Source organism: the organism of the source record quoted next, unplaced genomic scaffold (assembly GCF_019419815.1).
Source record: "Pyrus x bretschneideri cultivar Hongxiangsu unplaced genomic scaffold, Pyrus_bretschneideri_v1 Contig86, whole genome shotgun sequence".
Taxonomy (NCBI): Eukaryota; Viridiplantae; Streptophyta; class Magnoliopsida; order Rosales; family Rosaceae; genus Pyrus; species Pyrus x bretschneideri.
The window spans coordinates 1,390,247-1,412,639 of NW_025999827.1; the positions used below are offsets into that span (position 1 = coordinate 1,390,247).

Sequence of the window (22,393 nt, forward strand, 5' to 3'; positions counted from 1 at the left end):
TGTCATTACGAGAGTTTATATATATATATATATATATATATATATATATATATATTATTTTTCAAACTTCTACATTAATTGAAAAACTTTACTACAACAATAGCTATAGGGTTTAATCACAATTGTGTGAAATTAAATCCTTACTGTTGGATTCTTTGATTTCACATATGTTTTTAGTATTACGTTTTTCATTTGATAATTTACGAAAACATGTTGGATCCTATTATTCGTTAATATTAATAGATCAAGTTTAGATCGGATTGTATTACTCTTTTATTTTAACAAGTGTTACACATACAACCTCCTAACGTATTTTTTAAATAACACGAACATGAAAACACAACATGAATATCAAGTCTATCCTAAATAATCAAATTTTATATCTAAAAGTAATTTAGGTTATAGCCTAGTTGACTCGAGAGAAACGTGTATTCTTTTCACGTGCACGGCCGTCCCATAACTCATCACTCACGTCGTTTGTGGTTTCTGTCGCTTGGCCCCGCACACGCAGCACCCACGCACGCACGCACGGACGGCACCTAGTTTTGACTCTTGACTCACTCCCTATCCTCATCGCCTGCCTTTCCAAGTAACTATCAGGACTTCTGAACACCTTCCAAGTTCCAACCCAAATGGGTCCTACATTTTTGTATTTATTGACATCACAGCCGTCCATCGGTTTGACAGATCACCTTCAGGGACCACACACCTGTTCCCACCCTTCATTCAACACACATTTTTCTTTACGTGCACACCTATACTAGTCAAATAATCTTTCTTATGTCAATGTATTATATTTGTTTGCTGTCATATAACTCAAAAGAATTTTGAGATGATAAAAATTTATTAAGAAACCCTTCAAGAATGTATATAGGATATTCATGTCATACATGAGTAAGAGATCGCACATGCCACAATAAACGCCACACAATTTCACAATTACAAATTCTCTATAAATATAATTTCTCAACGATCACAGATAACTTACATTTGATCAACTAGAAAGATAAACTCATTAGGACTAAACTTTGCAAGTTGTAGAACCACTATAACGGCATCATGAGGAAAAGACCACACCACCCTTTGATGATTTTGCAATCGTCGGCAAAGAAGCATTCTTATATGTCACCTCCAACAAATACCGACCTTCCTTTTCATAATTATTTGCCATCTGCACAAACCAAAAGAAAAGCACAAACCAACCCAACTCTAAACAATAGTTATGTCTCAAAAATATGAAGTTTGATCCATAACCATGGAAGCCATAAAGGCTCTCATCGATTGAATGAGAAAGCAGCCACAATCATGAAAACTCTTCTACCCAAAGCAAAAGAGTGCTAGAAAAGATTATTTGAAGATAGAAGAAACACATAAGAGAAAGATAGAAAAGATCAAGAAAGATTGTCGTCGATCCCAAAGTCACAGTTAATGTTGAGGCTAATGAATTTTTTTCCTTTCTTTTTCTCTCTAAATAACGGTTAGGGTCCTTTTTAAAAAAAAAAAAATTATTAATTAAGTCTTCTCACATGTAAAAGAAAATAGAACTTTAAAAATTTTTGAAAAAAGAGACTTGTCTTCCTAAGACCTCAAAGTAAACATTTTATTTCACATTATGTCTCCCCCAAATTAGCAAACAAGGCCTAAGCACCTTGGAGTAACACAACGAATGTCCGTGGCAAACTACTGCGTCCGTGCGTCTTTTTTTTTTATATAAACAAATGAATCCTACCTAGATAGCAACCCAATCCTCTTCTCCCTATAAAACGAGGAATTCTCTCGTGCATACCAATTAAGCGCATAGAATTTCAGACCAAATTCTAAACTATGGGTTGGTCAGAATCACAGAGAGGATGCAAGAAGCACCAACAGTTCCAGTACTACGCCGCCGATGATAAGCAAACCCTAATTTCACCAGGCGTTTGTTCCGCTTGTCTTAGTGAGAAGCTTTCTCAGCTCTACGCTCCCTCCTCAACATATCTCACAGACAGACTCCAAGTTAATGGTCCTTCACACGATCAACCCGACTTCTCTTCTGCTTCCTCCTCCACTTGTAACTCTCCACCGCAGGTGGCGGGCAGCGGCCGAGATCATCGTCGACGTAATAGTTCCCATACGAATGTTTTGGGTTCGGTTTCTTTTATGATAAGGAGTAGTAGTACGACTTGTGTTCCTACAACTGGTGGTGGTGGTCATGGGCTGATGAAGAAGAGCAGATCGGTTGCCGTCGTTTCGAAGACAAGTCATCATCGTTCCGGTGATCATCACAAGAATAGTAGTGGGAAGAAGAAGAAAAGAGGGTTTTGGTCGAAGCTGCTACGGACAACGGGGAGTAGATCAAGCAAGGAGGTTCTCAAGCACTCACAGACTAGTCTTAGATAAAAGGAACAAACTGAATTTGGTTGGATCTCATTCGATTGCTTAATTAGGAACTATATATATTTCTCTTAGGATCGATCGATCACAGAAAATAATTAGGTATATGTTTCTTTGTAATATGGTATCAGATCATATACGATGTGAAATATAAGTATGCAACTAATCTTCTTGATATTGTCTTGTTGATCTTAGTCATATTTAGAATTAAAGAGTTTATGGGAGGTGGGTTGTTCTTGCTGGGTTTTAAGTTGCTATATGTTCTGTTGTCTTATTTCATATATGTGGATGATAACGTGCGATATGTAATAGAAAGTTGAGATTTCACACGAAAATTAATTAGCAATAGGAGAATAGACCTCGGCACGTAAGGTTCCTCAATTTCCCGGTGTGGGATGGATTCACACGCTCAACATCTTTGGTCCTAATTCAGGAAAATTCACCACAATGATCCCCTCCTTACAATAATATGTGTGCCAAATTTTAAGTTTAGTTCGAAATCATTTGGTGGGAATTCGAAATCTACAGAGGGCTATTTTACGTTTTCTACTGAAATACAAAAAGAATTTTGAATCAATTTGAAAATGCATGTAGGCACTGAAAGCTCTTAATGTATGTTCAAGTGGTGCTCAGAGTGACGTATGAGTTAGAATTACATTCAAATTCATAGTTCAATTTCGTCGAATGAGAAGTATTATATGTTATGATCATTTAATCATAAATCCAAATTTATTCTCTCCCGTTTGATGAGAGAGATTCTTTTTCTGTGAGGGTTTTTCTTACTGGTGTTTGAGTAACTTTCCTCCGCTTTCTTCTCTCATAGCCGTCGGCCCTAGCTACGTCTGGGGTCGGTGGCAGTCATTTTCTCCTCCTCTCTCTTTTTTTTTTCTTTTTCTTTCTTTGTCCCTCAGCCTCTGGTATCCCTTGCCCTTTGGCCCCTTTCCTCAAACCCCCTTATCTGATTTAACTGTTCTTGGCCCTACTTCCGTATTTCTCTTCCTTTCACCTCCACGATTTTCACCAATTCACTCCCTCTCCTTTCCGATCGGCTCCATCCTTCATCGATCCCGCAACCCGGATTGTCACCCAACTATCTAAAACGCGATTTCTGGGAAGTTAAAAGACTTTTTTGAGGTTGAGTGGTGATTGATACTTTGACTTGAAATGGTTGTTTGTTTGACCACGTGCATGACATGTTTATTCATTGGTCATGTCCAAATAATCGATTTGATGTATATATAATTGGAAATTGGACCATCGTGGCTTTTTCTTTGGGATTTGGATCCTCTCTTAAGCCTAAGGAGAGGATCATTTTGATCAAACAATATGGACCATTAAAATTTCAGTTACCAACAAGAAGATTTTTTTTTTTCTTTTTTTTAACAACATGCTGCATCATTTAGTTTGAATAATTGTTTTGTATGGTTTGCTTGTTTGACTAAAATTTGGGAACAATTGTGTCGTGTCATCTCTTAAACATAGTCTTTATATAATTTGCTTACGTAAAGATATTAAGAGCAATGCTCCAACAACCAAATCCGTTCACATGCTCCAACAACCAAATCCGTTCACGTCCTATTCACATCTCTATTTTTTTTTTTTTTTATCCAATGATATGAATGTGAGTTTTATTCTGATGAAAGAAATGTAAACTTAAAATTTAATTTATTTTTTTCTTTTTAATTGGCCGGGTTGTTTCTACTTTGCCCCGATTAGTATTTTAACACGAGAATAATACTACAAAAACTAAATTTGTAGAAAAAAATTTGGAAACTAAAGGATATGAAAGTTGATGATTAATTTATTGCTTAAGCGTTATTAAATGTACTCATTTATATTGATGACACATCATTTAGTTTGTAAATTTTGTTTATAAATTTAATTTCCTTAGTTTTACCCTTAACACAAACAAGCTTACCTTGCTATTATACACGAAAAGCTAAAGAACTGATAACTCGAAGGCCCGCCTTGTAAGATGCAACACTCTAGGCCATCTCTAACCGATCCAGCTAAAGGGCCATAGGACTAAAAATAGCCCAAAATGACACGAAAATCGTCTCCAACCGAAGGCTAGGCCAAAGGGCTCGTGGGCCCCACCAGGCCAAAAATACCAAATCAGGCCAACCGGCTGACCCAATTCAGCCAGCCTCTGGCCGGCCTAAGGTTTGAACTACAACGGCTAGCTGACGTCAGCGTGACGCCAGCTAGCTGACGCCATGTAGCCATTGGATTTGCATTTTTTTTTTTTTGGGACAAAATTTAAAAAAAATAAAATTCTAATTTTTTCTTATAACTACCTAAGCCGTTAAACAACATTAAACAAAATGGAAGATCATTAAATAACATCAAACTTAAACAACATTAAACAACATTTAAGAACATAAATGTGACAGCCCATCCCAGATTTTTCATACCGTAGGGGTAAAATGATAGTTTTGCCCCTAGTGTGTTGTTTCGTTATGTGATGATTTTGGGGGTTTTGGTTGGTTGTTTTGGACCACACTCACACACCCACACTCACCCTCATCCTTTCCCTGTCCTGTATCCCTGTCTCTCTCTCTCTTTCTCTCTTTTCTTCACCATACGTACGGACAAGACCCATTGTGCTCGAAAACATCATGGATCGAGGAAGAAAACTACATATTTGTGCTCGTGAAGTCCTTAGGAGTTCAACCATACCCATTTTAGGTAAGGGAACCTTCATTTTCACGTCGAACCCGAGATGCTCAATTCGGGGTACTATTCATGCACACGTAAATTCATGTGTTTTTGGGAATTTCAAGCTTGTAGGAAGCTTGGTGAGGTCCTTAGAAGGCTCGAGGTGGTTCGTTTAAAGGTTTTGGACGTCGGGATCGTGAGTTGCAGGTTTGGCTGGATTTGGTGGAGTTTTCCCGGCGAGATTCCATTGGTTTTAGTGCTTGAAAGTGGTAAGGATTTGTTCTTCTAGTTGTAAGCTTCATTTTGGTACCAATTTCATGAAATTTGGGTGAAAAACGAGTGAGATACGAAGTTTGGAAATTTTCCTGATTTTCCAGCAACAGCGACGGCGCCGGAGTTTGGCCAGAGAAGACGACGGAATATTTTGTCAGTTTGGACGAAATATTCCTAACGGCGTTAACATAATCTGTCAGACTTAACGGAATATTCCTGACAGCGTTAACTGACGCCGTCAGTGTGCCAGGCACGTGCCTGCACGTGGGCGGCGCGTGTGGCCGTGCCTTGACCGGCGCGTGGGGGCGCGTACGATGTCAGAAAATTATTTTAAAAATATAGGAATGTTCGTGAGGTTGAGTAGATCACGTTGATGTACTCACACACCATTTGAGCATTGTATGAGAAGTTATTTCGTAATGTTGGTTATGTGCTTTAAAATTAACGTTTTTATAGTTGTTTCGCATATAGGTGAGACCTATCCCGAGGACGAGCGCAGTCACTCGAAGCAAGGGGGTTACGACACTTCTACATACCAATGAGTGGGCTTTTGGTTTTCCGTACATACCTATATACTTGTGCTTTTCCCAGAAAATGAAATTAAACATTTATATGTTTTATATGCCATGCAATATGTTTGCTCGTTTAATTATGCATTATTAGTTGCATATATACATATGTTTGGTGCTGCGAACGTACAGGTAAGTGTCATGTAAGTTATGGTTTATGTTTATGTTTAGTAGTGATTTGAGATGCATAGAGAGCTCATAACCTGCACCCCCCGTGTTAGTGCTCCCGCCCAAAGTAGGGCACAGTCCTTCACGTGATGTTCATGAAGGAAGATTTGTGAAAAAACATGTTCATTTAAGCAACATCAATAGCATGCAATTAACAATTAAAGGCGGAATCATGCTTGTATGCACTTAAAAACAAAACATTTACCCATGAAATTCAAAGCCTAGTAGATAGGTGAACCAAGACTCAACTCAAAACAAAGTGAGTTGAGAAATCAATACCTTTGTAGATTCCTCTTTGCATAAGCAAAGGCCAATCACCCAAAGAGAGGGCCTTCATTCCTTGCATCTTAGATCCATGGATTTGGTTGGATGAAAAGGTTTCTCCAAGTTCCCAAAATTGAGAACCTCTAATTATTCATCACCAAGGCATAATGAAGAAGAAATGAGTGACCTTGGAGGAGTTTGATTGCTAGATGATCCCTCCAAGGTTGGCCGAAATTTTAGAGAGAAAGGAGAGCTTGTGTTCTCATCCTTTCCCCCAAAAATAACCCTTAGTAAATTTTAGGCTATAAAGTCCTTTATATAGTCCCTTCAAATAAGTGACCTAATGGACCAAAAGCCCTATTCTTTTACACATGGCCGGCCTATAGGTTTATTGGGCTTTCAAGCCCTTTGTTTTATTCAAGTTGTCATACAACTTGAGTTAATGGGCTTGACATTCAAATCCCATTGGGCCTTGCGGCCCAAAACTAACCCGAGGTCTTTAACGAACTTATTCGTTTGATTAATTAACATATTAATTAATCCTAGCCTTAGATAAATAATTAAACCATTTAATTATTCTCACTCATCTCCGTTGTTTCTTCAAACTCTACCTTACTCGGTGAACGATCCATTAGGTTCCTTTTAGCGAGGCAGTGGGCGATTAAAACTCTTTCTAATCGATTGTGAATTGAAACTTACTTTCAATTCTCCCGTTAGTGATAATACACTTTTAGGGCTTCCACAAACCATGGTTGACGCCTAGCAGCATGTCATGGTTACCCAAGCTAATCAGAAGAGGTGGAGAACCTATTCAGTTTAGGATTACAAATGCAATACGGTCTTTCTCTAATACAATACTCTTGACCACATTGTTTGGTTTGATAGTTTATTCATGTCTACTATCCAATGTGAATCTTGTACTTATATGATTACCTTGAATGTGATCTGGAACGCATTCCAACATCTCATTCATTCTCTGGCCAGAGATTCTAAATCATATCATTGAGTATTCTCCCTCAAACAGTTTGAAGGTTAGAGATCCCTTGTTGCGCATTCACTTGCCTTCATGGCTAAGTGGCTTAACCCCAACGATGCCATGGACACCCTCATGATGGAATGACTTTGACATAATCAAAGATTAAGGACCTAACCACAAGACAACTGTGATGCCTCAGGTCAAAAGACTAATTTGCATTATCCCAACCATGAGTTCTCATGTGACATGAATATGAAAACTCTTCGTTGATCGTGTTCAGTGAACTCATTCTCTATTGAGCACCTACGTACTTGTCTTGATGTCACACACACCAATGACTCGAGACTAGTCACTCTCCCTGAGAGAAGACATAGCACGTACTGATCTTAACGGACTGTTAATGCCCAATTGACAATCCTATGATCAGGAACGTTTAGGATGTGTCTACGAAAGAATGGTCTCATGAATCTAACTTCTTTAGATCGCATTCTTCCAATCACATATTCCTTGGACTTATCGTTTAAGCATATAACATTTATATGAGACGGCTCAAACAATAATGTTTGCCCTTAATATTAAACTAGATTAGTTTAACATGTGAAATGTCCATAAAGTATCATCATATGATTGGTTTTAGGGCACATTTCCAACAGTTCACCTCCCGCACCACACGCTCATCTTGGATCCAAGTTAGGTGCACAGTCCTATCGTACAGACCACTATAGGTGGTTCCGACTCGTAGGTGACTCGCGATTATTCACCCAGTCTTCACGTGATCGTAGCACTTGAGCGTATTTATTTACACCCAGTCCTGTCGTATAGACTACTTTAGGTGGTTCCGACTCGTGTGCAGGTATAGTTAGTGAGTTGTGGATTTGAGCTCTAGATTCAACCGTACAGGTCACGTTAGGTGACTCCGGCTGACAGATTACATGGAATTGATTGACATTACCTGAGTACTTGCATTTTATTCAGAGGCATTCGACATGGCACATTTCTGAGCATGTTTTCTATATATGTGTATATATTCTATTTTTTCTGGGAAGTATACAGGTTTTACGGCGAGGGGTTAGAACTTTGTTATTGAAATGATTTTGAAAAGCTTTGTTTTGCCCACTCACGCTTTCTGTTTTGCACCCCTCCAGGTTCTAGTTTGGATAGCTCTGTTGGTGGCTCTCGAGGGATTCACGGCATATTTAACAGATTATCACCAGTGTAGGACCACCTTTGGGTGTGTTTATTTAGTGTTGTTTCTCCCGGACTGTACTAGGTCTTTCGTGCTCTGAATATTGTTTTTCACACTTACGCTTGCACATGTATGTGATTTACGTAGTGTATAGCTTGGTTTTTATTTATTCGTACTTTTATTATTATTCTTAGCTTTCGCACTGTGCACATGGTTACGTCACCTTCACGTGACGGCCAGCATACCCTGATCTCGATCGGGGTGTGTCAGTTATTTAAAACATATAAACATTTCATTTCATTTCATTTCACCAAGCTTCTTACAAGCTTGAAATTCTCAAAAACACATGAATTTACATGTGCATGAACAGTACCCGGAATTGAGCATCTCGGGTTCGACATGAAAATGAAGGTTCCCTTACCTGAAATGGGTATGGTTGAACTCCTAAGGACTTCACAAGCACAAATATGTAGTTTTCTTCCTCGATCCGTGATGTTTTCGAGCACAATGGGTCTTGTCTGTACGTATGGTGAAGAAAAGAGAGAGAGAGAGAGAGAGAGAGAGAGAGAGAGAGAAAGAGAGAGACAAGGATACGGGACAGGGAAAGGATGAGGGTGAGTGTGGGTGTGTGTGTGTGGTCCAAAACAGCCAACCAAAACCCCCAAAATCCCCAAAATGACCACACAATGAAACAACACACTAGGGGCAAAACTGTCATTTTATCCCTACGGTACGAAAAATCCGGGACGGGCTGTCACAATGAAACTTAAACAACATTAAAAATAAATAAATAAACATTTAACAACATAAAACTTAAACACCATGGTTGCTATATATGATGCATTGCACCACGCTTTATCTTCTTCATCGGACTCTTCATCTTCTTGTCTCATCTCATCTGCGCCCATTTATCTTCTAGTTCCAGTTCGGAATTGGATGAAGACCCCCAATTGGAATCTGAAGAGGATCCAAAGTTGGAATTCATTGCAAAATTGAATTGAAAGAGATATTGGAGAGGGCAAAGCTGAAGGTATGTGAATTATAAGCTAATATCCACCTTATTTGTAGACATTGGAAGCTAAAGATAAGAAATGCCACGCAGATAAAAATCCTATCTAAAATTCCCACAGCCAATTACATCTCAACATATGGCACTCGAAATCCTATCCAAAAAATTATTGAGATTACATATTGACAAGAAATCTGGAGAGTTACTCACATATCGACATGTGGCACTCGAAATCCGAGATGTAAAATTATTGAGATTCCTTATCAACAAGAAATCTGCAAAGTTACTCACATATCGACACGTGACACTCGAAATCCTAGACGTAAAATTATTGAAATTTCATCTCGAAAAATTATTGAGGTAGTTTAATTCAAGTAACCATATTAATTCAATTAAAATAATAAATTATATTTGGCCTATGGCCCTTTGGCCCCCTCGATTGGAGATGGTTTTTTGTCATAGGGCTATGTTTGGCCTATGTCCCTTTGGCCCCTCGGTTGAAGATGGTAAGAAATATGGCCTGGCAATGTTCATTAAAATATTAATTTCTTAGAGGACTATAAGGCTAAAATGAGCCTTCTGGCCCTCCTTCGGTTAGAGATAGCCTTAGGATGCAGCCCTTGTAACTATTGTTTCCTAAACTTAAACCCATCTTTCTTTCAACATTCAAATAAAACCTAAAATTTAAACTTGTTGAATGTGGGAAATAAGTAACCTATTATTATAAATTATTTACAACTTATGCCACAATGACAATACCCTAATTATGTTATTGAATTTTATTATTACCTACAACAATTATGAATTTTGTTAAGCATTAAATGTAACGACCTGTCCCCAAAAGTTACAGTTTTATAATTTTTAAATGTGAAATTTCAAAAATGCCCTTCAAGGTAAATGCATTGACTTTTGTTGACCGCCTTGTCGAGTTATGTAAGATTCATTTTCTTAGTGTATCCTCGTAGTACTCATCGTTATGGACGCATGGGCGCAAACGGAGTGCAATTTGGAGTTATAACGAAAGAGATATTAACGTTTTAAGTTGGGGGCATTCTAGTAAATTAATAAAGTTCAAGAAAGCTCCAGATTTTTAGAGCAAAATCTGGAAAGCCACGTGTGTGACCCATATTAAAAGGAAGAAAAGATGGGCGGTGGAGATGAGAGATAAAGGAGAGAAAGGAGGGGCAGGATGCCCATTCAGAAGAAGAGAGAGAAGAGGGTGACCAATGGATGAGGAGAGAAAGGAGAGAAATGAGAGAATTGGAGAAGGAGAGGAACCCATCGGGATCCCCTTGACCCGTACCCAACTCGGCTCCTCCACACCTTCCGACACCTTTTCAGGCAATTTTTCCGGCGAATCGCCGCTATCCATCGCCTAGAAAACATTCCACTACCCTCCCTCTTCCTTTTTCACCTAAAATTATAATGAATTTGGTTGTATTTTGGGGAAAACATCCAGACGGGAACAATGGGTGCCGTGAGGACCCTAAGCCGAGATCCAGCAAACCTAAAATGTTTCGATTCAATTAACATCACTAATAAACTCTCCATGAACCCAGAAACAAAGCCCATGCATTGGTTGAGGCGTCGAAGCTTGTTTGGAGTCGAATCAAGAACCACCTATTTCTAGGGTGTCGACGGGTTTTCGTGAAATTGGGGCTTTTTCCGGCTAAATTGGCCTTGGTCGCAGGTATGAAAGTTGCTCTACTCATTGAGATCATCATTTCCGTGAAGTTTGAGAATTTTTAGAAATAGTTGAATTTTCCGACGAGTCGAGGCTGCCGATCGCCACGTGCGGCAACGTGTCCAACGACGCGTAGGACGAGGCATCCCCTGACCTTCCTAGGCTAAATTTGAATATCCTGATTCCATTGGTGAAGTCCGATTGACGAATTTCCGTCATTTGAACGTAGTTCCATTAAAGTCCGCTGCCTGATTATTATAGCAATCAATGATCCGACCGTTAGATCGTCACCAAACTTTAATATGTTATAATACATAATATTTGAGAATATTAGAAACTTACAGATCGGGAATCCGCTGTACAAATCTTTCCAAATAGGATATGTAAGTTATATGTTCTATTGATAAGAATTCCAAGACATTATTTGATAATTGTTCTAGGTGCCGATCGTTTGTGACGCCTTGATATTTGTGCTAGGGAGTTATAGCGCGGACTCCAGGTGAGTGGGCTTTTGGTTTTCTATATATATATATGTATGTATATATGCTTTACATTTTCCCAGAAACTATTTTGAAACGAGCGTATTCTTTTAAATGCCATGTCATGCTTGCATTTCATTCTATTATATGCATACTATTGTATGACGCTGTGGAGGTTAGGTATGTTTTAGGTGAGTACTGTATGATGTTAGTGGTTGCATTGGTTATGGTTATATGCAGAGGCATGTAGAGCTCATTATTCTGCACCTCAGTGTTAGTGCTTCCGCCCATAGCCAGGACACAATCCTTCACGTGATGTTCACCTCCCGCACCGCACGCTCACCTTGGATCCAAGTTTGGTGCGCAGCCCTATCGTACAGACCACATTAGGTGGTTCCGACTCGTAGGTGACCCGCGACTATTCGTGCAGCCTTCACTTGAGCGTACCTATTTACACCCAGCCCTGTCGTACATACCACATTAGGTGGTTCCGACTAGTGTGCAGGAATTGGTTAATGAGCTATAGGTTCAGCCGTATAGGTCACGTTAGGTGACTCTGGCTAGCATATCATTTTACATTGATTTATTTCACCTGCCTTACTTATTTTATTACTGAGATACTTGACATGGCATATACTCGGTTTTCACTACTCTCGAGCATGATTTCTATATACATATGGATTATTATGTTCTAGAAAATTATACGGGTTTTACTGCGAGGGGTTATAACATTTTCAAAAGGTTTTCATTAAAAACTCTATTTTCGGGCTCACTTACCCTTGTTTTTGCACCCTTCCAGGTTTTAGCTGTTGAAGGTTCGTATCAACGAGGATTCTTGGCAAATCTCAGTCTAGGTGGCTACCTCTAAGGGTATGATCCTTACCCACACTATTGTCCTTATGCTCTGACGTCGCGTGTGAAATGGATTTATTCCCGCTCACAGCGCACTCTTGTCTTTAGGTACTTTTAGGTTTAAATTTATTCACATTTTCCACATCACTACAATTTATGGCTTCGTTACCTTCCAGGTGTCAGCCAACACATCTTGAATTTTTACATTTTGGCATGATTACTTGCTTCTTAATAAATGCTATAAAGAATATAAAGGCATCGGAGCAGACACATTATTTGGTGAATAAATTTGATGTGTACGCTCCTACTGTAATGAAAATGTAAATACTGTCATATGGAAAATGCAAAATTGTAACTAGTGTTCGAAATATTGCACTGCATATCAAAAGAAAGTGCATTTCTGATGAATACTAATCGGCTCCAAGGCGTTGGCAGTGGAGAAACAAATGGTGACATTTTTTTACAATTACACGTATAATTGAAATACAAGCATTCCCCAACACTGGCATTTCTTTCTTTTTTTTTTTTTACAGATCACTGAAGTATTCCTATTTTACCTGTCAAATTGTTCGAGTCTTCCGACTAGCAGCTGCTAAATGTATGTAGTTTCAGCATCGCAAAATATCCTCCCAGGCCGGACTAATCTTCGCAGGCAAAATCGCAGCGTTGGGCTTTTATAATTCCCAATTCCAAAAGTGTAAAGTTCATTACCTAGAACAGATCATAAATATTATCTGCTGGGACCAGACTTCCCCTCCATGCCATCTTCATCCTCGTCAACATAACTCACATGGTCTACCGACCGCCGTTTCAATCTCTGGAATATCTCATCGAGGGACTCATTAGATGAAGCACGAGATAGCTCTACAGTATCTTGAACTTGGTGCAGGGGAATAAATTTTTTGGCCGCTATGTTTGCCTTGAAATTTTGGAAACCGTTTTTCATTGATTCCCACTTTGAGGACAAACCAGTATGTAACCCTCCTGCCATGCTATCAGGGTTAGAGTTGCCTTCGTCACGCAAGGAGACCTTGGCGGCAGAAATATTCTGATTTGTATTCGAAGATGATTGCCTGCTCTGATCTCTAATGGCAGCATACTTGTTGCTGTTGGCTTCTTTGCTTGAGCCATATCTAATACGAGATTCATCACTCAAGGATTTTGAGGCAGTTCCGTTTGCACCCTCAGTGCCCAGACTGGTTGTTGCCTTCAGTTCAACATGAGTCCTATCCTGAAAATTCAACATTTGAAGTTGGGAAACGAACTATAAGCGTGAAGAAGAAAAAGGATAATATGAACCCGGAAAAGAAATCACATATTAGGATAGCTACAGTATGCCAAATAATTTACTCAGTAAATCCAAACATCTTGCATGCTAACTATTAATGTACCATGTTGTTGCTGCCTGTCTCAACATCCGTGCTGTTGAAATTCCTAGCTAGGGGTATAACATGTTCACCAACTTTCAGACCTTGTTCAATCCAAGATCGTTCTGAGGAAATGAGAACAAGTTAATTAGTCACTCACAACAGATACGGAAATTTTTAACCAAAAAGAGAAAAAATATGCTAAATTCACAGATGGCCTGCCCAAGTGAATAGTAGTTTATGCCTTGCAAGAAGAGCAGATCATGGCATAAGCTTACCCTTTTGTAAGATAATTAATCCAGATGGATCAAAACCATCCATATCATCAGCCTCGGTTTGAAACCTAAATCGCTTCCAGCTCCCAAAAAAATCAAGTATGCGGTCAAAAAAATTGCACGCAACCAACAGGGTGTACACAACCATGATAAGTGGATAAATTCTGTTAAACTCACTCCCAAAGAAAGGGACAGCTTGATCAATGTTTCCCATTCGCTGCCATAAAATATCCCCAAATACAATGGAAAAGTAGTCAGTTATCAACTAAAGGAAGGGTAGTTCAACAGTTATACAAACAAGCCAAAATCTAATATAACTAATGCTGAACCCAAAACTACACGGGAAATTTATGGTAATGTTTAAAAGTGAATTTACAATTGATGAAAAATCCATTTTTTTTGGTCAACAATTTACAAATGTGAGAAAACTATGACATCAATCAAGAAGAGTTTTGAAAACATAAGACCCAACCAGGGAAAAATGATATTACCCATGAATGTTATTATGTTTAGAAAAGGGGACATCACTTACAAAAAAAACAAATACACAAGGTACCAAAGATTTTTATTTTTATTTTTGTTAGACTTGCAGTTGCCCAAGAGTATTTAGATTTAAATTAAAATCATGACAAAAGTTTGAAAGCTTTTAAATTGGCTTTGCAGCAAGAAACCCTTATAACTATAAATGGAAAGGATGAAAAGTAAGAGAGGAACAGATGAGATGGATGAGAGAATACCTTCTCAAATATGGTCTTATGTTCACCAAGACGAATGAGATTAAGGAAATTGTATGAAACTGGAGGAGCATAACGAGCAACCATCCTGGAAGATATGATGAAAATGGAATGTGAGTACTGCTTTAACAAAAGATGAGTAAGACCTTCAAGTCGTAAAACTAGAGTTAAGATCAAAACTTACGAGCATATCATAAGCAAATTGACTGAGTTTGTTTGCCTGGGTGTTAATGAGTAAAACATCAACATACCAATTTTGAACAAGGAGTAGTATGTGCAGATGCACATATACAGCAAAGGAACAAAGGCAAATACCTGGGAAATAGTTGATTAAACAAATTTACATCAGTGAGCGGTAGAGTAATAAAAAGAAACAGCATTCCTTCAAATAAGAAGACCAGACACGTTATATAAGAAGGTCAATTCACTTCTAATCATTTCTATGTGCAACTTGTCACAAAGATGTGGATTCATACTAGTCCAATGAACACATGCAACTAGCTTCGTTCAATTTTTCCTTTTAAACACTATGTCCAGCAATGAAACCTGGGCGAGGAATATTGACCTTCAAAATTTGACAGAACAAAAAGACTACAACTTACTAAAATACATATCACCCACCTGTACAAGAACCTCTTGCTTTCCAACAGAATTGATGAGAATTGAAAAGAGAGATAGATCAACTCGAGGAAGAAGAGTTGCCTCCGCTAAAAGAATAGCAACTGAAATGATACCAAGTATGACAGCCAAAAGTTTCTCAACTTCTTTTCTTAGTATGCAGCGCCATAAGAATTCTGCAAAAGGGACAGAATTAATCTTGATTTCAGTTTAGAGATTGACTTTTTAATATTCAAACAAGATAAAGCTTCATTTACATTAATTTTATGTTCCATTACCAAAATATAATATTGAGGCTTAAGAGCATCTCCGACGGAGTATACAAATGCGTAGGCATATGAGCAGGCAAATAACTTTATTTGAGGGACACCTTGTAGTAATCATTCCACAAGTTTTACCATTTACATCTTTTTTGGTTCAAAAAAAAAAAATTTTAACAATATAATACAATTTTGCTAACTTGGTTTGCCTAGTCCCATGGAGTGACCCGTTTTGTTTTATGAGACCAATGGGTAGGCAACATGCCACATTGGTTCGTATAGTACAATTTTGCCAACTTGGTTTGTATACTCCCTTGGAGATACTCTGAGAAGCTTTATGGTGGAAAGATGCATGAAAATAAAGTAAGACTATATATAGTGGGTTTATCAAGAATGTATTTCTATAGCCAAGATAAGACAATATAAAGTTCTGTCTTCACATGTATGTATCCTATTTACATTAAAGCATATACAAGACCCTACATGCAACTTAACAAAAGATGGAATTCATAACTCAGCCGTGCCAAGTACTTAAAATTTAATGTAGAAAGGAATTTATTGATCTGAATGTTACCTATTGTATCAACAGGAGATCCTAATGTGCCAGTTCGAGTATGTCTGAAGCTTGAGACATATTTCCTGAAATGGTAGCATGTACTTGTAAGGTCAAGAATTCTTTTTCTTTCGATTAATAGTCAAGAACTTATATCAATATAACATAATTATATTTTATATATGGGGGCAGATCCGTGGCACCACTTTTAATATTCTAAAAGCTGTGTAAAAAAAGTGGTGTCACGGATCCTTCCCCTTCCATTGAGGGATCCCTCATATTTGAGATAGTAATCATTCTGTAAGTTTTTTCAGCGATCCAATTTATGTGTGTGTGTATATATGCATATATTCTTTCCAGTCAGTCTAACATCTTATGCTGTCTGATTGTTACTCTGCACCAATAATCAAACGGATTCTTGTTTGCATATGTGATCAAATATTGACACTTTAGCAACATAACATTTAAGATATTTGGGATGAGAACATTACCCCATATCTATACAAGTGTGTGCAAGTTGGTGCGCGTTTGTAGCATACATGTAACGATGGAATAAGAATAGAGAAAGCAGGATCAGAGGCATACCATCCAGTAGAACTCCGGCGTTCATAATTTTTTATAGTATCTTCAAGTTCAAGGGCCTCCAAAACATAAGTCATATACTCGCTGCAAAACTAGTGGCAAATTTTAGATAAAATGAACCTAACTATTATAATTACAAATCCAGTAGAATACTGAATCGGAAGGTGAAAATAGTAGTTGACTCTGGATCCTAAATTCATAATAAAAACTTGAATCCCACATTATTATTAAATACATCATACACCAGTACTTAGCATTTATATATGCCTATTCCATCAGCATGCATCCAGTAGAAAACAGTACACAAACCTTCAGTTATATCTTGATTTATAATACAAAAGGTGAGCATGGCAACACTAAAGCAAAGCAACACTAGAAAGGAAAAATTACAGGACAACAAACTTATTCACATATCAGCAACCTGATTGATAATGCATTACTGCATAGACTGCATAGACTGAATTAAACATACAATTCCAACGAATAAGTTTTTCCATTATTAAGCAGAAAGGTAAATTCTAATTCAATATGTGCAAAAACATTGACACGTAAGAATGCTTTCTAAAAGTAATATTTTTTCAGAATGAAAACTACAACAAAGATCAACTAAAAGGAGCACATATCATAAGATTGTTTTACAAGCAGCAAGACAGCCATCTACAAGAAATTTGCAACCTATGTAGTTCCTGATCACTAAGGATTATCTAGAACATTTACAGCCTGAATAAACATTGATTTACTCACAAACAAATGCAAAAAAAACTAAGTGAATAGCTTGCAGATGAAGATGACGAACATACAGACATGTATTCAGCAAAGTGGTTTACCTTTTGTACCGATAATACTCTTCCCGGGCTCCTCGAAGATGACGCCTAAGCGTTGCCATTGATTTTTCATCAGTATCATAGTCCATGTCGTTTTCACCTAATCGGCCACCTTGCGGTTTGAAGGATGGGTCCTCCCTGAACTGGTAAGGGAGGGAAAAATATTACAAAGAGAAAAATTACAGAAAAAGTGAGGATCAATTTCGTTTCTTTTCAATTGTGTAAATAAGTAAATAAATACCATTTGAGCTAACATGTTGTCTATAATATCCATGTAGGGTCTCAAAGGATCGCGCTTGGACATCTGAGTGGATGTTGCTTGGGCAACCTAATGAGCAAACCATTAAGTTTAGAGAAAAGTAATATCAAATCAAAGTTATATAGAAGTACAATCATACTGTGAGAAACTACAAAGATACAAGTTACAACACTACAGTGAAAACTGGAAAGCATAGTTCATGCCAAGAAGACAAAGGGGGTTAAAAACTTTGAAGAACTTTCAACTTTTAGGGAAACATGAGACATGAATTTCTCACAAAGGCAAAGATCAGAAAATTACAACATTTCTGAAGGGAGTAACCAAACACACACAGCCAAAAAGGAAACAAGGCAAATAATGTAACTTCTTTTCCCACAAATACATTAACTTAACAGTCTTGCATGCATTTCCCCATTGTCATAGATACAACATATGTTGGGAATATGAGATCACATGTTGGGGACCATACTCCATTCCTCCCTACCCCCAACCTGGGAATATGAGATCACATGTTGGGGACCATACTCCATTCCTCCCTACCCCCAACCCCTTTTGTGTATATGAACATATGTAATCCTTGAAAGTTCTCTACTAGAATCTTTACAAAGGTAAAGATTTCATTGAGAATAATAAAAGCATAAAAAGCTCTTAGGTTAAGACAGCTGAACAGACATGAAACATTCTATTGAGCTTGCACAAAAAAAGCTGAGATTGACTCTCAGCATTAGACAAAATTAGAATATAAACACCAAAGTAGGTCTGAGATCAAATGCGTGGTCAACATAAGCTGCTAGAACTGTGAGCCCTTGAGAGATATCCATGACTTTGATAAAGAAAAAAAAGTGAGTCTTCAGTTTCTAACAGATAAAGGAGAGAGATACCACAGGAGAGGAAGCGTACAGTTCGGAAAAGGGAAGGTTCGAGCATGAACAAAGTTACAGTGTAACAGTCTTCTGCTAGGAAAAATGAAAAATCATGCACTCGGCCAAGTCAGCTATGGAAGCAATTCCAAAATATGATTTGTTATTTAGTCAATATATTTATTAGAAGTAAATGAATAAAGTTTAAGTATAATATAATTAATATTATCTGAAAACCAGGTTTAGTACAGGCGTTGGTACATTTGGTTTAACACAAGACTGGTTCAAATATCAACTGAATGCGAGCAACACAAATTTCAATACTGTATTATTCAAATTGGGTTGAGTTCGTATTTAGGGTTAATCATTTAAAACAACACAGAACTGGATCTATCAGGTTGAATAGGTATTCACTTAATTCAATCAGAATAAGAAAAGAAAACCGGGCCAATCTGGTAAGGCCGTCCAATCGAATTTGACAGCTCACTGGAAAAATGTCCACCTGTAATTTGTACATAGGTACAAGTTACAGAAAGGTAAATGAACAACAATAACAACTCAGAATTTCAGACAAACATGCTGAAAAATCAACTTTTATGTATTAAAACAAATTTAAACAACCCGAAAATGTTGATAAATATAGCATGGTGTAGTTTTCTGACAAGGAAAAAGAGAGCAGAGAGCAAAAGAAAACACAGAAGTCTTTGCATTAACAACTGAGAGTTACCACAATAGCATTTGAAAGATCTTGATGAGCGTCGTCAAGTTTCACAGCCATTTTGGCAATTTTATGAGATAGAACTTTTTGGCGGATAGTCCAATCAGAATTTTTCCAAAGGCCCTTTGGGATTTCGCTCAAACCAAATCCAAGAAGAAATGCACCTGTAACAAGTCCAAAAGTATTCGAGCAGCCCATGGCAAAACCAAGAACACCTCCACCCCTGTTAATTAAGCAAAAAAAGGGGAAAAAATGGAAAGAAATGAGGAAGGTATAGGACAGCTCAAATAGCCAAGGAAAATCATAAAGAAAAAAATGAGCCCTGTTATACTGGCTGCGACATTATCTTCTATCTACTCCTTATAGCCTTCTCTACTTGAGCAAATTTTTACATCTAGTTTGCACTACATACTTTTTATGACCCAACTTAACTTGGAAGGGGGCCAGCCAGTAAAATACAACAGCAAGCCCTGCCAAATGAGTCGAACCATTGTCCTACCACCTTAGTGCCCACACTCGAGTTACAAGGTACTTACTCTTTTTTAACTTCAATGTTATCCAGCCCAATCATCTATTGTAGCAGAAATGATTATTTCATAGGTTTTTGGGAAAGAGAAAATTACATAGACATGTCTTGGATGTGAAACTCTAATGTGTGTTCTACTGTTCTTAAATAAACTGCTACTGTATCTAATTGCTCTTTCTGTCAATTATAAACTACGTTCAACATCTTGATATTAATCAACAACCTAAAAAATCGAAAGTTCTTCGATGTTTCCTTAAATCATTTCAGAACACAAAAGAAACAGATAGAGCAATAATTTAGTATTTATCGCATAAATGGGGAGCAGGGCCATTTGAAATAAGAATTTACAACTTATTTAATGTCTATAGGAAAAACCTAAGAAGAAGTTACTATCGACATGGATATAAATCAAATTTGGAGGACAAGGATCAAACCAGTTTTTGTGCATACTGATGAGAAGAATTAATCCAAGAAGACCAATAAACCCCAGAATCAGATAGAAAACCAAGTTAACATGTACACTAGTCTTCAATCTCTCTGTCACGGTGAAGTCCCCAGCATCTTCAAAACCCTGAATAAGGGGCACCAAAGTCCTGCTTAGAGATAACTTAGAAATATGAGGAAATTTACAAGTTAGCTATAAACCCATTTATATATACATAATGCTATTATTTATCCAATCAAAGGCAACTTGAAAGGGCAGATAATCATATAATCATGACTGCAAAGATTAAAATTAGAAATGGCGCAGAACTAACAGTTCATTAAAAGAAACTCAACAATAAGGTAGAATGTTCCTAAGATTTCTATTTCGTACCAAAAATTAATCTTCTGGAAAAGCGAAAACGAAAAACAGGACAGAGAGAACAGAACATATAAACATTGAGTAAAAGGTCACAAACACAGAAAAGTCATTTGATGGAGCTTATTCAACCAAAATATTGTTAGCAATTGCTTGGATTATACGCATGTCCAATAGCTCACAATATGAGATACTTGACAGTAATGTTAATCACCAAGGTAGAGATAGAGAGTAGTAACAGCCAGATAATATTCTAACTGGAATTTTGAACCTTAGGCTACTCAAGTATATACAAAAGGGGCAACTAAAAGAGTCGATGAATTTCCATGTTCCGTACCAAGTTAGTAAAAATGTACTCCAATATGACCAGCTCCAAAAGAAAGATATTCCTCCACTCTCAATATGGTTTATCGTCTGCAAATGTAATAAAACAATCAGGAACATTCGTGAAACCACCAATCGTTGCATAGCCAAAATAATTACTTGAACCAGTAGATAAAGTAACAGATAGTCCTGAATGACAAAAATGCAATTGGGTAAGTCAATGAACTAACTTTACATCATTTCAAATATTCGAAACCGAAAAACAAAATGCTTTAGCTGAAAACAAAATCAGCCCTCCGAAATTGACAACAAAAGGCTTCTGCATTATTACAGAAAAGAAACAGAAATCCCAAAAAAGTTAGGCGAGCTAAACTGAGCTGCAGAGAAATGTATAAACAACCAGCTGAAAAAGTTTCAAAAAAATGCATCCAATTGAATGAAACACCTCAAAATTCAGAAATATGAAAAATCCTAATAATGGAATCGACTTCAAACAGCCATAAACTGAAAGAAACGACGTCATGGAAAAAGTACCGTCCAGATGTCGGCGGGCACAATGACGATGATGGAGAGAGAACAGAACCAGGTGTACCCGACGGTGATCATAACATAGCGAGGGACCTCCGGGCCGGCGAAGTACTTGAGCGTGAAAAGAACCATGCCCAAGGTCAGGGGCAGAGAGATCAGGTAGAAGACCCACATCTCTCCTTCTTCCTCTTCTCTAGAAAAAAACGACGCAGTTTTGTGAAACGGGTCAAATGGATCAGACGACCCAATCGCTGCAAATGCGAGGAGCGGTGAGCCACCGGCGTTTGAAAGCGTTGTTCGGTGGCATGCGGGGAGGGAGTGGTCGGAGGTCGGAGAAAGGAGAGTTGACAGAAACGTGTAATTATATGCGCTTTATTGGATTTGGGCTTTTAGAAAAGTACATGGCGATCTGGATCGGCGGAAGAGAGAGAAAGTTGGCGGGGGCTTGGTTTTTCACTTGAAAAAACTGGTGTTTGCGCGCGTGCGTTTCTTTCCTCCAATTGTGTGTTTACACGAAAATATTTTTTCGCGCTATCAAAATGCATAGACATGATTGTCAGTTTACGTTACAATAAAGCTGTCATATGTATTTGCCCACCAATCTTAACCTTAAGTAGTTGTGATGCTCATCATCTCGCTTACTACTGTTAGATAAATTTGATTAAATCTATC

At 37.8% G+C, this 22,393-nt stretch overlaps 1 protein-coding gene across 5 annotated transcripts; it reads right to left on the reverse strand.

The window, feature by feature from the left end:
- Positions 1-12,847: 12,847 nt before the first annotated feature.
- Positions 12,848-22,233, reverse strand: LOC103931788 (LMBR1 domain-containing protein 2 homolog A-like). Of its 5 annotated transcripts, none has more exons than XM_048576189.1 (14): positions 21,728-22,233; positions 21,207-21,283; positions 20,518-20,660; positions 19,551-19,705; positions 17,946-18,032; positions 17,708-17,847; positions 16,884-16,964; positions 16,320-16,384; positions 15,489-15,661; positions 15,052-15,182; positions 14,871-14,955; positions 14,137-14,350; positions 13,883-13,983; positions 12,848-13,722 (listed from the first exon to the last, which is right to left on the reverse strand). In XM_048576189.1, the coding sequence occupies exons 1-14, from the start codon at positions 21,893-21,895 to the stop codon at positions 13,222-13,224; spliced, it is 2,121 nt and encodes a 706-aa protein (XP_048432146.1). In that variant the 5' UTR covers positions 21,896-22,233; the 3' UTR covers positions 12,848-13,221. The 5 variants fall into 5 exon arrangements, with proteins under 5 accessions (XP_048432146.1, XP_009339591.1, XP_048432148.1 ...); XM_009341316.3 differs by having other exon boundaries at positions 19,551-19,764; positions 20,502-20,660; positions 21,728-22,231; XM_048576191.1 differs by having other exon boundaries at positions 19,551-19,764; positions 20,518-20,638; positions 21,728-21,792.
- Positions 22,234-22,393: the final 160 nt, after the last annotated feature.